The sequence below is a fragment of the Camelus ferus genome, chromosome 16 (assembly GCF_009834535.1).
Source record: "Camelus ferus isolate YT-003-E chromosome 16, BCGSAC_Cfer_1.0, whole genome shotgun sequence".
Taxonomy (NCBI): Eukaryota; Metazoa; Chordata; class Mammalia; order Artiodactyla; family Camelidae; genus Camelus; species Camelus ferus.
The window spans coordinates 47,577,720-47,594,135 of record NC_045711.1 but is presented as its reverse complement, the minus strand read 5'-3'; the positions used below and the strand labels follow the sequence as shown (position 1 = coordinate 47,594,135).

Below are 16,416 nucleotides of genomic sequence, written 5' to 3'. Positions count from 1 at the left end.
TCCAAAGACAGATCGGGGCGAGCTCCTCAAGCCTTTCCTCCGTTTCTCAAACCTTTCCGGGCTCCTTCTGGCTCGCATGCTGCCCCAGCTCGGCAGCGGCGCCGACAGGTGCAGTACGGAGAGCCGCCTCCCGCCCCTAGGGCGCGCCTGCGACCCCGCACCCTCCCGCCTCGCCGGCCGCGCCCTCGCCGCTCCGCCCCCTGCCCCGGCGCGCGCGCGCACACCCGGCGGGGCCGCGCCCGCCCGGCGGGGCCGCGCACGCAGCTGCCGCCGCCGCCTCCTTCCCTCCCTGCTGGCCCTCCTCCCCTTCCCTCCCCTCCGCCCCCTTCCCCGTAGGCAGCCAGCCCGCCCGCCCTTACTGCCTCCCTCCTGGCCCCTGGCGCTCGGGCTGGGTCTCTCTCCCGCCCCCAGGCTCCCCGGGTCGCTCTCCTCAGGCGGTCGCCCGCGCTCGGTGGATGTGGCTGGCAGCCGCCGCCCCCTCCCTCGCTCGCCGCCTGCTCTTCCTCGGTCCTCCGCCTCCTCCCCTCCTCCTTCTCCTCAGCCGCTTCTCTCGCAGCCGCCGCCTCCACAGCCTGGGCCTCGCCGCGATGCCAGAGAAGAGGCCCTTCGAGCGGCTTCCTACCGATGTCTCCCCCATCAACTACAGCCTTTGCCTCAAGCCCGACTTGCTGGACTTCACCTTCGAGGGCAAGCTGGAGGCCGCCGCCCAGGTACGGCGACCCTTGGGCGCCGGGGGCGAGCTGCCGGGCAAGCAGTTAGGCCGCGCCCGCGGGCTGGGCTGGGGGCCCGGCCGAGAGGGCGGGCCTGGGACTGGGGAGGCCGTCTCGGGAACTGGCGCGCCCCTCTGGTGCGGCTGCGGGGCGCCCGGGGGTGTGTGCTCTGCCCTGCTGGGCTGGGGCCGGGGTCGCACTGCGGGGAGCGCTAGGGGAACTGGCGGGCCCGGCCCGTGCGTCCCTCCGGGTGGAGCACACCTGTGTGGGGCTTCCCCCCGACGCGGCCCTTCCGGGCTTGGTAGTGTTCTGGAAGACTGGAGGGTGTTGGGGAGGCCAGAGGGGTCATCGGAGTCCACGCTCAACCTGCGGACTCAGTTCTTCTGTTCTCCCTACGCCGCACGGAGGACACATTGGAAGGGGCAGTCATCTGGGACTCACAGTCTGCCGCGCGTTAGCGAGGAGGGGAGATTCTAGAACGGGGAAGAGGGTGAGAAGGAGAATGTTAATCCCGGGCAGTCTCGCTGTATTCTCCTTGCCTGCTCTGGCCCAGAGGCTGGGTTTCCAAGATGATCCGCCCTCCTCCCCCTTCCCCTTCCCCTCAAGTGACAGTGCAGCAGTGACTTTGTTCTCTCCTAACCTCTGGAGAAGCTGAGGGAGGACCCCATCTCCGCGTTTCCTCCTATCTTCCTAGCTTTGCAGCCTTTGAAGCAGGTGGATTTATTGCTACAGCGATGGTTGCTTAGCAGTACCCTCCTCTGAAAGAAGCTAGTAGTTTTAGCATACCACTGGTGAAAATATTCCATTACTCTTCATTGCAGTTTTTGGTGAATCATGCTCCTCCCCTCCCCTCCCCCCGCAGATTATCTAAAGTATTGTTTGGTTCTGGAGATCATTAGTATTGATGCCTACGAAGGTCCCAAACAATAGACATTTGTGGTACCGTGTTATATGATGTATTACGTGAAGTCTGTAATGAAAAATGAAAACTGTTTAGTAGTTATCTTTAGAAAGAATGATGGTAAATGTATTTTGTTTCATTTCTTTTCCTCCTGCAGTCAAGGAGAAAAAATCAGTAGAACTCAACCTCAAAGAACAGGGTGTATATAGCAACGAAATGAAAGAAATGTAGACTACCGTAATGTTCGAATGAATTGGAAGTTGGCAGTTGGTTTTGAAAGCCGAGTACTCAGATTGAAAATATATCTAAAAGTGTAGAATTAAAAAGTATGCTGTCAGATTTGGGGCACTTGTGTGAAAGCATGAGGACTCTATGGTTTGGCTCCATCAAAAAGCAAAACTTATCCCTGTGAAAGTCAGGTGATTTAAAATTTTTCCATGAAGAATATGAATCAGAATGAGTGCATCTTGGGTCTAATTTAGGATTTGAGAGGGTTATTTGGGAGACTGTTTATTTAAGCCAAGTGACTGGAGTGTTTGATATATATTGGCTAGGGGCAGATGGGAGGGATTGTAAACAGTAGTGTGTCTTGTGACTTGGCAAACCTGCGGGAAGAAGGGCCTAGCAATGAATGAGTTCTCATTGTGTGAAAAGATTAACATTAAAAAAAATCATGTGTTTCTCTACCCCAATAGTTGTCATAATGGGTTCATAATTTTGAGAGGTATACATATCTAGAGAAAAACTTCAGAAAAAAATTGTGAATGAAGATTTTCAAATGATTATTTTATTGGAAAGTGACAATTTTATTTAAGTGTTAGAGTAGAACAATAAGCAGTGACATGCTCCTCCTTACCCCTTTTCTGCTTGCTTTTCAAAAGAAATGAGAGATAGGTGGAAGACTGTTTTGGGCCATTAAGGGAGCACATGGTAATGTATTAGGTATTATCAGGGACTTGTTAATTTGATACAAGGGAATAAACCTTTTTTTTTAGTAACATGAAGTTTTCAAAGCCTTTCTTTTTAGAAAATTTTTTGAGTCTAGGTGGCAACACAGATGAAAGATAGCACGATAATGGATTCTAACAAGTTTTATTAAAGGATGGTTGGACTTTTTAATTATACACATTACTACTTTTGGAAGTGTAAACAGGAGTTAACATTAGTAAAAAGTTAATACAACTAGTGAAGAGCATATGTTGATATTTTTTAAATCCATGGATTGGAGCAATAAATTTAAACTTGTGGTATTAGGTAGTATCTGTGGAAATCTCAAAATGTGGGCAGAATTATATTTCTAGAAACCTAGATTTATAACTGGTTTTGGGTCAGTTCCCTAACAATTTGGAATTACATTGCACAAAGTATGCAAGTTGCTTGGTTGCTTTAGTTGCAAAATTTTATGATAAGCCCAGAGTGTTTGTACAGGTTACATATTAGAAACCTAGTGGATTTTTAACCTAGCCTGGGGTGTGGACTCCTGGGAAAGATGAAAATTACTCAATGTGCACTGATTTAAAAAGTAGTTGTCTTTTACGTAAGTGAGTGTGGTCTAATTCAGCAGGTTTTGAAAGTGTGTTATCATGGGCCTAGAGAAATGGGACATTCCGTTTCCTCTCCCTTAACATTATGATATTTGAGAGCAACAGATTTTTGTAGCTATTTCAAATTCTGACTCTCTTGTTTTGTGGATAATTAATTAAAAAATAGATTACAAGTTTATGTGAGTGGCTACAGTTCCTGGTTATTAGCTTATAGTGGTTTATACTGTAATTCTCTTTTGGAAATATTTTACCTGAGCCAAAGAAATTAATTTCATCCTTCAAGGCCAGAAGTCAGGATGTACTAAACAATCCCTGGCCTCTACCAACAAAATATTCATGTTGGTGATGACTAAATTGGCGCTTAAAGGAGAGTTATAGATACGGTAGATTGTTTGGCAGACTGAACCTTGGCACCTAAATGGATGTTATTGTCAGCTCCATGTTATGGAATTTTCTGCCCAAATTTTGTGTATTTTCTATACAATTTGGTAGTTTTTAAATTACTTTAAAATCATAAAATTAATTTGTCCAGTATTGTGCTGGGTCACTAAATGGTCTTAAGAAATTAAATTTGAAGATTGGTCATAAGGAATTGAATTTGTTCAGAATTTCTATTCTATTTCTTGAAATCTATCAGAAAACACCTGCATATGAGAAACTGTTTTATGGTAAGCTTTATCCAGTATCATCTGGCAATGAATTCTGCAGTGAGTTTTCCAGATAAATGAATCTTATCTTTTGAGGCACTTGAATTTAAAAAATATTTACTGATTTGATGGAAATATTTATCTTTTTAAACTCCGTAGTTCCTCATAATCTAGGTTTGTTTCTTTTCTTCTTGTTTTTCTAAATACTGAACAGCATTCTGAACATGTCATTGATACTTATAGCCATAGATTACCAAAAACTGTGTACTATGATTTATTAGTTTCATACCTGTTCTGTAAAGTTTCTTTGTTTTCCTTACTCTGAGGTTATTATTACTTGCTACTTATTGTGCCTGTTGCTTCCTGTCGTGCAATTTTTTCCCTCTTCTATTTTACTGAACTTGATCTGAAGAGGTCTGAGTAACCAAATAAACGACCTTGTTTGAGCTTTAATTTTTTTCTAAGTGAGGCTTTGATGGATCCTGTTCTGAGTGAAGGGTATGAGCTTTATTGTATGAACTTTGTATCATCCATTCTGGCTTCCATACAGGCTTTTTTTTTTTTTTTTTTTTTAACTTCCTGGTTCTTGATAATTGATATTGTCCAATACAACCTGGATAAATGTGGTCCTGAGTAGTAAATTGTGAAACTTCTCTGAACTTTGCTACATAAATGAACCTGTTCTTATTGTAAAGTAAATCTTACTCTAATCTGTATATGCATTAATGGCAAAGGACTGAGTCTTCTGATAGCTGTTTTGTTAAATGAGATTAGTTCTCCAGGTCTTGGAGATTCCATTTTGAAAACCTTACGAATATGTAGTTCTCAGTTTGTCTGGCCACTTGTAATTGCTTTAAAATTTTATTTTAAGTTAGGAAATATTTTAGAAATACAGAGAAGTAACCTACTACGCAGTTTTAGCGATACTAATGTTTTGCTCCATTTGCTTTAGATTGTGCGTAATGTTTTTTGGAAAATAAAATGTCACAGATACCATTAAAGTCCATTTCCATCTCTTCACACCCTCACCCCCAGGGGTGACTCCTCTCTTCTTTCTTATTATTCCTGTGTATAGTTTTAAAGTTTTATGGTATATAAAAGTAGCCACAAACTATGAATAGTAATGTTCTGTATGTTTACATATTATGTTTGACTTTCTGCAAGTTGCTCTTTTCAAGTGTCTCTTTTGTTAGAAAACTTGGCTCAATATGTGTTTACTAATTATTTGCTCCTTACTGTCTTTAGAAATTAGAACCCTATTCCACGAAGGCAATGATTATTACAAAATATTAAAGGTGAAATCGCTTGTTAGGCAGAGTGACTCAGGCTTTAGACTGACTGGTATTTAGAATTGTCACAGTGGAGATTTCCTTTTACTAAAATCTCAGAACTCTAGCAATCAGAAGAAAACCTTTTGAGTCTTACTAGTACATGTAAGGTGTATTCCTGAGTAATTGTAGTAAAGACTCACTTGGGGGAAAAAAAATCTCAGATTGCTGTCTTCCTAACCCTTAGGAAACTTCCATTGTAAAATTGTTACTAATGGTCGAGCTGCTTCTTCAGTAGCACCATTACTTAGCATTTGGTTCAGTTGAAGTGCAGGCTGTGTAAGACTCCAAGAAGCCTTAACCAACCCTAGGTTTGAATCAAAGGCTACACAAATATTCCATTAGTTAATAGCATCAAATGGAAAAGTTGAAAATGAGCTTGTTAGCAACACAATTTAAATGCCAACTTTCACATTTTGCTTCTATTTTAGACTTGGAAACTGAAGACCTTAATGTTAAAATTCCTTTGATTTATTACTTGTATCTGAAGTAGTGTTGACTTACATTATTACCTGTGTTTTTGATAGTGGGACTTACAGGTTGTGTTCACTAACATGATGATGTGAATGCATGAGAAATCATACTGAATCATCAGATCATTGCTATTGTTGGGAAAGCATCAAAAAGAGCAGTGTAGTAGTTGAACACTTAAGCATATGTGTAAGTTTACACAGATATTTTAAATTACATTCCTTGGACATACATAGAGCATGCGGATATCCAATGTAATGTATAGTATGTGCTATATAATGTAGCACATAGTTCTTAAATTTTATATCATTCTGATCAGGTACTTTATAAACTGTTAGGTGAATGCTGTTTAAATGATATTCTGAGTAACATCTCTATGATTAGAGCACATTTAATCTTGGTCTCTGTGCATGTGTCTTAATAATAACAACATCTATTAAGTAATTACTGTGTATCAGTGTCTGATACACACTTTCTATGGATTATCCTGTTGTTTAAGAACATCTCTAATATGAGACAATCTGATTTTTAAAATTTGAGTAGAGTTCTGTTACTAAGTTTTTTTTTTTCTCCTTTGGTTCTTCCCTCCCACCCTTCCAGAAATGGCAGGACCCTGAAAAAAAATTAGTTGCTGTTCAACAAGCAGCTTAATTCATTAGTATAAACAAGTGGGTTTTCCCTAAACACAGGAGGAATTATAATGTACTTGTAACTGGATGTTACGCTCTGTGCCTTTCCAAGGTACACAAACACTTCCCCTCAGAATGATATAGTAGTAGTGAGATAAATGTCATTTGGCATATGTAGTGTTGTACAGGTATCTTGACTTTGGTAGATTAACTGTTTGGCTACCATTATTAAATTCACTGTAGATTCTGATGGATGAAAATAGGGTTGCCTAGGTAAAGATTGAGATGTGTAACTAAACCACTGTTGTTATTCTGTTGGCATAAACTTCAAACTCTGGAAGATTTTTATTCATTTAACCTTTTGGAGCACACCCCAGTAAATGCTTCAATTCTGTGTTTCTGAATTTTTTTAAGTCAATTTGTGAATAGGCAAAGAGTTGTTTTTTCTTTTTGTTCAAATGTAGTGCTATAAACAGCCAGTTGGGACATAAAAGTTTTAGTGCTGTTTAGGTATGTTCTGGCGAAATAAACAGTGTGAAGGAATATTACCACTTACAAAATAAAAATACTGTTCACTAAATGACATTTTTGTTTAGAAACAAGAAGATTTATGAGAATTTTTTTTTTTTTTAATGAGCCAAGATAGTTTCACTTTATGTGTTAGAGACTTTGGGACAATCTGTTACAGGCTTAATAACACACTACCTATAATTTAGGCCAGGTAGTTTTAGTGTTTATGGTTTGTTATTAATAAAATGATTACTCTTAGGTATAGCTTTTTCATACAGATTTTATATTACTGTGTTCTTACCTATTTCTGTGGTCTGTTCAGTGATCTCAAGGCTCTGTTGTCCTACACAGGGGTTTTGTTTGGTCTACACCATGTTTTTGAAAAATTTGAATTAGTTGCCATCAATTAAAAATTGGGACATTGAACAAGAAATCTGAATTTGTGGCTTTATTTTTTTTAATTGGAAGATCTGTCAACACAAAGTCTGTTTTTTTAATACACAGCAATAATTGGTTGGTTCCAAGAAATGTCTACTTCCTCCTTCCTTTACGTATTGCCTTCCTTTATGCATAGACTTCACTTTGCCTCCTGCTCTCATCTATTTCATTGGCCTCTGTAAGCATTTGTTTATGATCTATGACATCTGTATTTTTGTTATTTTTGATTTAGACCCAATATCTGAAAATGAATTTGAGGTTTTGTTTAACACGGCAAGTATATAAAAACAAGATACAGCCAGGTTGGAAAATGGGCAAGGGTTATGGATGAGCATTTTGCAGAGGAAAAACTTAATGGCCAAAAAAAAAGAAAGAAAGAAAAAAAAAGGAAGAAAGAAAAGAGGCTTAGTTACCAATTTTACAAGTAATCAGGAACATTCTAATTAAAACAACAGTGGAATTCCATTAGATTGTCAAAAATTTTTAAGTTTTTTGGAGGTTGCTGAAAGTGGGATTTCTTTATTCTTTGCTTATGGCAATGCCAGTTGAAACTACTCTGGAGGCTAATTTGGCAATTCTTGGTAAAGAAATCACATACCAAGGTCTTTATTATAGTACTGCTTTACATCAAAAAAGTGGGAATAAGCTAACTTCCTTTAGGAAGGGAGGAAATGGATAAATAACTGTGGTTAATTTATAGAATGGGATACTACTATGCAGAAGTAAAATTAATGAATTAGATCTGCATGTATCATCATTTACCCATCTTACCCATCTCAGAAACAATGTTAAGTGAAGAAAAAAAAACAGATTGCAAAAGGTTATAAACACTTTGATACCATTTGTATAAGATTAAAAACATTGCTGATCGTTATACATGTAGTAAAAGTACTAAACATACACGAAAAAGGTTAGGATAGTGGTTATTAAGATAGGGAATAAGGAAAAGAGGACAGGCCTTTCATTATGCCTGTATTTTATTTTTTTGGATCTAAATCAAATAAGACAAAGTCTTAAAAGTTTATTTAATCTTCGTGATGAGTCATTAGTGTCTGTTATATTCAAAATGTTTCCTTGGGAAAAGAAAAAATTTCAGGTGTGTTTTATGAAGTTTTGACATAATTTATGATACCATGTTTCTTCCTCTATCCTTACAGAAAGGCCTTACGATGGATATGATGTGCAGGTTGAAATACATAATTAGTTGCAACATATAAGATATGTTTTCTAATTAAAATGTTTTTTAATTAAAAAAATTTAAGAGGTGGTGTTAAGTCAAGGTTTAAGCAGGAAAGATGGATTTTATTTTGCTCATTGGTCAGATATTTATTTATTTTTAAAATTTTATTTATTTATTTATTTATTTATTTATTTATTTATTTATTTATTTATTTATTTTTAATGGAGGTACTGGGGATTGAACCCAGGACCTCATGTGTGCTAAGCACGTGCTCTGCCACTGAGCTATACCCTCCCCCAGTCAGATATTTAAATTCTATTAAATACTTAAGTATTTATTATTGCTTTTAATATAAGTTGGGAAATGTGAACTGCTTTGGATATTTAAAAATTAATCATTTATTTCTACCATTGATGTGTAAATACTTAGTGTAGGTTTTAGTGACGTCTGGGTTTTTGAAAAATTTCCTATGACATACATTAGGCCAAGATAAAGATGTACATATTAATCTAAGCTATTTTTAACACTGTTGGTTTTCTTTTTTCACCTTAGGTGAGGCAGGCAACCAATCAGATTGTGATGAATTGTGCTGATATTGACATTATTACAGCTTCATATGCACCAGAAGGAGATGAAGGTAAGAGCTGTTTTCTGTTTTAATTTGAGCTCTCTGTGTGTGTCTAATATGTATTTGTGTGTGCTTGTGTGTGTGTGTGTATAATACATACATTTTCAGAGTAAGGTATCAATGTTACTTTCAGAGTTGGGAAATTTTTTAGGTGTTCATAATATAATCTGACTGTGCTATGAGATGAAATGTAACAATTTTAATTCTACTTGAAACATTAACTTATTTTGTGACCCTAGGCAGATTGCATTTTCGTAAGTGTAAAATGAAAAATACCATTCATACAAAGCTGAAGATTTATTTTAAAAATTAAGTACTTTGAACATGAAAGGTTTATCAAGGGGCTTAGTTTTCTTCAAGTTTTTTTTTTTTCCTTTTGAATAATAGATTAAACTTGAAATAGTAAGTCTTATAATTGGGAGAAAAATAATTGCTTTATGAGATTGAGTGTGAAGGTTAGAAACTAGATGATGGAGTTAGTTACAGGGGAAGAATATATTAAAAAAAACACATGGTATAGAATATGTAGGAACTCAATTAGCATCTTTAAAATGAGAAATATTTTAGCCCTTGTGATTACAAAAAGGATTACATTGAGTAATTAGTTTTGGCCTGAATTCTTATTCCCACAAAAGCTACACTTTAAAATGTTATCAAGTTTGGCATAAACTCACAAGTATATTAATACTGATCTGAATTGCATTTTACTCTTGACTTCTTGACATTCTTTGTCAAAATGGCTTATTGGTTAGTCTCTACTGCTTTGAGACTTTTCCTCTTAGAAAGTCTTTTCATTTGATACAAAGTAAGTTAGAAATTTGACCTTTTAATTTATATTTTGTATTGCTATTTCCCTTCTTTACATTGTACTGAAAATACGCATACAAGTAACATTTTAAGGCCTGGCAATATTTATTTCATAGATTTTTCATAAGTTATCTTATCCATAGAAAGGCAAAAAAATGTTATGTAGCAGTTGAGCATATTATTGCCAGGAAGTACTTATTTCAATTGATTGTAAATGAGATCAGCTGCTGCGATTTTAAGTTAGAGGAACAGATCTTTCAAATGGACTTTGATTGAGTGCCAACTTAAAAAAAAATTGTTTGGTAAATGAAAGAGAGATTATTTAATTTCTTTAACTGAAGAAAATGGAAGCAACTTAGCCAAGCATTTCAAGGCCAAGCTTTCTTTGTTGTAGGTAGAGAACATTTCAATTCAATGCAGGGTTTTAAAATATTGTCCAGTTTAATAGGTAGATTTAGTAAAATAAATGTGTACCCTCCAGCTATCATGGTTTCAGCTCAGGTTTGGTTTTTATCCTCCTCTGCTAAAATGCCAGAAAAGAATTTAGAGAATTTAAATATTTGAATATGCATACTGAATGGTGCGAAACTCATAATGATCTGAATCTTAAGGAAGCAGTGTTAGTATTCTCAATGAAAATTTATAGGATGTAGAGAGGACTTGGAGAGAGATATATAAAAAACATTAAACTTTTTTAGATACATAAAAGATTTTCTTCAGAAGTAGCTAAGGTACATTTCTCAACTCCTTTCTCCTACAGCAGTAGGAAATACCTGAAGTCATGTTTAAGTCCATTTAATTTTAGAGTATAAGAGAATGGGAGGTTGTATTAATTTGGTATTTTAAGGAGTCAGAAACATATAGATTTAGCCTTTCAGATATATACTTAGCTTAAATTTGCCCTTAAATATAGTAGTATTTCTTAATTTTTATCTTATGGCAGAGTATGTTTCTTTAGAAACTAGTGTTTGTGGACTTGACTGTCAGCTTCTTCCAGGGGTGTATGCTGGTGGCAGGGGAAATAAATGAGTCAATAGGAGAGAGAGAATTTTTTGACCCACCTAATCTGATCTAGTACCTATTAATATTTATTATTGCCTTTTGCAAGACTGCTTTACATATCTGTAGCCAAAATCTTGGTGCTTTAAGGTAGAATCAGAAAATTATTTGAAGGCATGAAGTTGTTGCTTCCTTGTGTAAGTTTTTAATTGATATAAAAGTCCATCTTGTGATACGTGCAGTAACTCAGAAACATCTACTGGCATGTGTCTCTTTAAACTAAGGCACTGCCCTTTAAACAATTTATTTAAAAACCTATTTGAAATCTTATTTTGTAATATTTTAAAAAAATGAGAAGTCAGTAAGAAAAACGGCTGAAAACTGTTTTTTTACTGTTCTGCACTTCAAGGGTTGGTGAAATCACTAGCACTTAAGCCAGTGCAAGGAATGCACCTCCCTACACAGTGCAGGGATTAGTATTGTCATCAGCTTCTGCAAGAGAAATACGAAACTTTTGAGTGCCTGAACTCAGGTCCTGACAGGTAAAGAGTCTTTTAATTTATCATTAATAGATAATGGTTTGGGTATAACCACACATAGAATGATCACTTGAAAGTTTTGTACCAACTTTTTCCTTAGTATACTCTGTCAGGTGTGTGTTTGTAGAATTAGCTGTCTAAGAAAGAGTTTTTCCATCAGTTACATAATATTTCATACAAAGTTCTTATATATAGTTTGAGATCCACCAGCATCATTTTAGTTTCTCCATATAGGGCATGTAAATTTTAACATGTTTATTCTTGAAGTAGGGTTGTATTTTTCAGCGTGTACATATGTGTGTGTGTGTGTGTTTAATGAAAGAAAACAAACAGCTTAGAAATATTGCGAAATACTAATTTTGAGCAAAACTGTTCACTTGAAAAAAGGAATGGTTCCTTGATCATAAGCTTTTATCCAACTATCAGTAATCTATATTCTGTCACACAATTATGTATGGATTGGCAAAAACATTAATAAATCACTGTCTGTTTACAATAAAGTTGTTTATGTTATTCTGAAAATATATACATGACTAATTAAGTGCTAACTCTCAAATCAGGAAGATTGAAAGGGAAAGGAAATACCCATTTCTAAAACAAATGTGTTGAAATACGATATAACATTTCATAAGGAAATTTTAAATGAAAGAAATCTGTGTATAACTTTAGTTACACATGTAACAATATAAGCTAGGGGCCTAAAACCAAAATTATTGGCGCAGTTAAGCAAATAACAGACTTGAATGAATTGGGCTGGAGATAGGAAAGTAAGAATGCTGGGGCAGAGGCTGAAGTAGAGTCCATAAATATATTCAAATTTTAAAAAACTTTTCTGGCCAAACAGAACATTTTTGTGGGCCATATTGAGTTGTGTTGATTTTGCAACCTCTGAAGAAGGATTCCAGAGAACTGTGGTGTGTTATGGATATTCTTTGTCACTTGAACATGAAGATAAGACTTGAACACAGCTGTGTCATTAAAAAGCGGAAAAACCCTTAAGAGATTCTTCTAGGTTCTTAACTGAAACGGATATAAGTAATGTATAATTTGCCATATTACTATTAAATATATTAAGCAAATTGTTTTAGTTTATTCTGTGAGTTCCAATGGTATGTACTTAACAAAAATTCAGACTCTAGCATGATAACCCCTTTTTAGGTAGCTTTTAGAGTTTTTCAAGCACCCAAATGACACTATTTTAAGCCTATTATATGTACTATTACTCTTCTGAAGAATGGGTAAATTAATGCATAAGCTAATCATAGTGTCTGTGCTACATAGAGGAACCAAATATTTTTCCAGTTCTTTGGTAACTATCAGAGCATCCTGTTTTCTGAATTAAATGTTGACTTTTTTAAATTTAAAGACTATTTTTTTTAGGGTTTTAAGTTCACTGCAAAATTGAGTAGAAAGTACAGAGATTTCTCATATAGCCCTGTCTTCAATGCCCACCCCCCCCCCCCCAGCCTCTTCCACTATCAACATCCCAAACCAGAGTGGTACATTTGTTAACAGCCTACATTAACACCTCATTATCACCTAAAGTCCATAGTTTAATATTAGAGTTCACCCTTGGTGTTATACATTCTGTGGGTTTCAACAAATGTATCATTATAGTATCATATAGAATCTTTTCACTACCCTAAAAGTCTTCTGTGCTCTGCCTGTTTATTCATCCCTCTCCCTTCCCCCTGGCAACCGCTCATCTTTTTACTATAGTTTTGTCTTTTGCAGAATGTCATTAGTTGGAGTCAGTAGTTGTCTTTTCATTTATGCATTTCTTCATGAGTTTTCATTGCTTAGCTCATTTCTTTTAGCTCTGAATAATGCTCCCTTTTCTGTATGTACCAGTTTATTTATCCATTCACTTACTGGACTTCTTGGTTACTTCTAAGTTTTGGCAGTTATGAACAGAAGTGCTGAAATATCCTTGTGTAGGTTTTTGTGAGGACATAAGTTTTCAACTCCTTTGGCTAAATACCAAGGAGCATGATTGCTGGATTCTATGCTAAGAGTGTGTTTAGTTTTGTAAGAAACCGCCAAACCGTCCTCCAAGTGAGTGTATCATTCTGCATTCCAACCAGCAATGAATGAGAGTTCCTGCTGTTCCACATGCTCCCCAGCATTTGTTGTATTTTGGATTTGGCTATTCTAATAGGTGTGTAGTGGTATGCTATTATTATTTTAACATGCAGGACCCTAATGACTTGATGTTGAACATCTTTTCATATACTTACTTGCCATCTGTATATCTTATTTGGTGAGGTGTCTGTTCAGGTCTTTTGCACAATATTAGTTGGATTGTTCTTTTTCTTACTGTTGATTTTTAAGAATTTTTGTGTATTTTGGCTATTAGTCCTTTATCAGATATGTCTTTTGCAAATATTTCCTCCTACTTTGTGGCTTGTCTTCTTATTCTCTTAGCATTGTCATTCTCAGAGCAGAAGTTTTTACTTTTAATGATGTCCAAGTTATCATTTATTTCTTTCATAGATTGTGCCTTTGGTGGTGGAGTATGTAAAAAGTCTTCACCATACCCAAGGTCAAATGGTTTTCTCCTATTTTCTCTTCCAGGAATCATAGTTTTACATTTTACATTTAGGTCTGTAATCCATTTTGAGTTAATTTTTATAAAAAGGGTAGGGTCTGTCTAGATTAATTTTTTTTGCATGTGGATGTCCAGTTTCCAGCACCATATGTTGAAAAGATAACTCTATTGTATTGCATTTTACTTCTTTGTCACAGTTGACTATTTTTATGTGGGTCTATTTGTAGGCTGTGTGTTATGTTCCAATGATATATTTTTCACTTGTTTCTCCATTTTCACACCATCTTGGTTACTGGCTTTATAGTAAATCTTGAAGTTGGGTAGTGTCAGTCCTCTGCCTTTGTTCTTCTCCTTCAGTATTTAGTTGGATTGTTTGCCTCTCTGTGTAACTTTAGAATCAATTTTAAAATATGCACAGACTAACTTTCTGGGATTTTGATTGGGTTGGTATTAAATCAGTAGATCTAGTTGGGAAGAACTTCTGTATTGACAATATTGAGTCTTCATTATCCATGAAAATGGAGTATCTTTTCATTTGTTTAGTTCTTCTTTGGTATCTTTCATCAGAGTTTTGTAGTTTAACTTGTATGAATGTTGTACATATTTTGTTAGATTTATACCTAAGTGTTTCATTTTAATGGGTCATAATGTAAATGATAAGGTTTTTAAAATTTCAAATACCACTTATTCATTGCTAGTATATAGGAAAGCAGTTGACTTTAGTGTGTTATCCTTGTATCCTACAACCTTGCTTTAATTGCTTATTAGTTGCAGGAGTTTTCTGTTGATTCTTTTGAATTTTCTACATGACCATGCCAACAAAAACACTTTTATTTCTACCTTTCCAGTATGTATACCTTTTATTTCCTTCTCTTTTCCTTGTCTTACTGCATTTGGTTGAACTTCCAGTATGATGTTGAAAAGCAGAGGTGAGAGGGGACATCTCTGCTTGTTACTCATCTTAGCTGGACAGCTTGGAGTCTTATCATTAAATATGATGTTAGCTGTAGGGTTTTTATAGAGATGTTCTTTATCAAGTTGAAGAAGTTTATCACTTGAGGAGTGATGGAAATGTTAGCTATCTTGATTATGGTAGTGGTTTCATTGGTGTATACATCTATCAAAAATAATCAAATTGTACATCTGAAATATGTGTAGTTTACTGTACAGGAACTATACCACAAAAATTTGTTTAAAAAAAGTTTATCCTTATTCCTAGCTGGCTGAGAGTTTTTTGTCATGAAGGGGTATATTGGATTTTGTCAAATGTTTTTCTGCATCTGTTCATATGATTGTGTGATTTTTTTCTTCTTTAGCTTATTGATGTGATGGAGGACATTAATTGATCTTTGAATATTAAAGCAGCCTTGCATACTAGGATGAATTCCACTTGGTCATGATATATAATTTTTAAAAAATACATTGTTGGATTTGATTTGCTAATATATTGTTGAGAATTTTTGCATCTATTTCATAAGAGATAATTGGTCTGTAGTTTTCTTTTAATATCTCTGTCTGATTTTTAGGATAATGGCTGGCCTCATAGAATGAGTTAGGAAGTATTCCCTCTGCTTCTCCTCTGGGAGAGATTATAGAAAATGGGTATAATTTCTTTCTTAAATTGTTGGAATTCATGAGGGAACCCATCTGGCCCTGGTGCTTCCTGTTTTGGAAGGTTATTAATTATTGGCTCAATTTCTTTAATAGATGTAGATCTATTCAGATTGTCTGTTTCTTGTTGTGTGTTATGACAGATAGTATTTCAAGGAATTACTCCATTTCATCTAGGTTATCAAATTTGTGGGCATGGAGTTGTTCATAATACTCCTTTGTTGTCTTTTTAATGTCCACGGAATCTGCAGTGATATCCCCTCTTTCAAATCTGATTTTAGTAATTTGTGTCTTCTCTCTTTTTCCTTTAGCCTGGCTAGACACTTGTTAATTTTGTTGATCTTTTCAAAGTATCTGCTTTTGGTTTTGTTGATTTTTCTCTACTGATTTTCTGTTTACAATTTCATTAATTTCTGCTCTGATTTTTATTATTTCTTTTCTTCTACTTCTTTGGATTTAATTTGCTCTTCTCTTCCTAGTTTCCTAAGGAGGAAGCTTAGGTGATTGATTTTAGGGTGTACTTCTTTTCTAACATGGTTTCAATATTACAAATTTTCCTCTTAGCACTGCTTTCATGACACCCCACAAAATTTGAAAAATGTATTTTCATTTTTGTTTAGTTCAAAATATTTTTTAATTTATCTTGAGATTTCTTCTTTGACCTGTGTCTTATCTAGAAGTGTGTTGTTTAATTCTTCAAGTATTTTGAGATTTTCCCAGCTATTTTTATGTTACTGATTTCTAGTTTAATTCCATTGTGGTCTGAGAGCAAACAGTTAATGATTTTTTATTCTTTTAAATTAGTTAAGGTGTATTTTATGACCCAGAATGTGGTCTGTCTTGGTGAATGTTCCATGAGAGGTTGAGGAGAGTGTGTAATCAGTTGTTTGATGAAATAGTCTATGGATGTCAATTATATCCAGTTG

At 36.0% G+C, this 16,416-nt stretch overlaps 1 protein-coding gene across 1 annotated transcript in view; it reads left to right on the top strand.

Annotated features, from left to right (window-relative positions):
* The first annotated feature begins 304 nt into the window (after positions 1 to 304).
* The window catches only part of NPEPPS (aminopeptidase puromycin sensitive), an 88,522-nt gene continuing 72,410 nt past the window's right edge, over positions 305 to 16,416 (top strand). The window contains exons 1-2 of the mRNA XM_032457862.1: positions 305 to 710; positions 8,911 to 8,995. Coding sequence (XP_032313753.1) covers positions 456 to 710; positions 8,911 to 8,995 — 340 coding nt within the window. The 5' untranslated portion in view covers positions 305 to 455. The remainder of the gene's footprint in view (positions 711 to 8,910; positions 8,996 to 16,416) is intronic.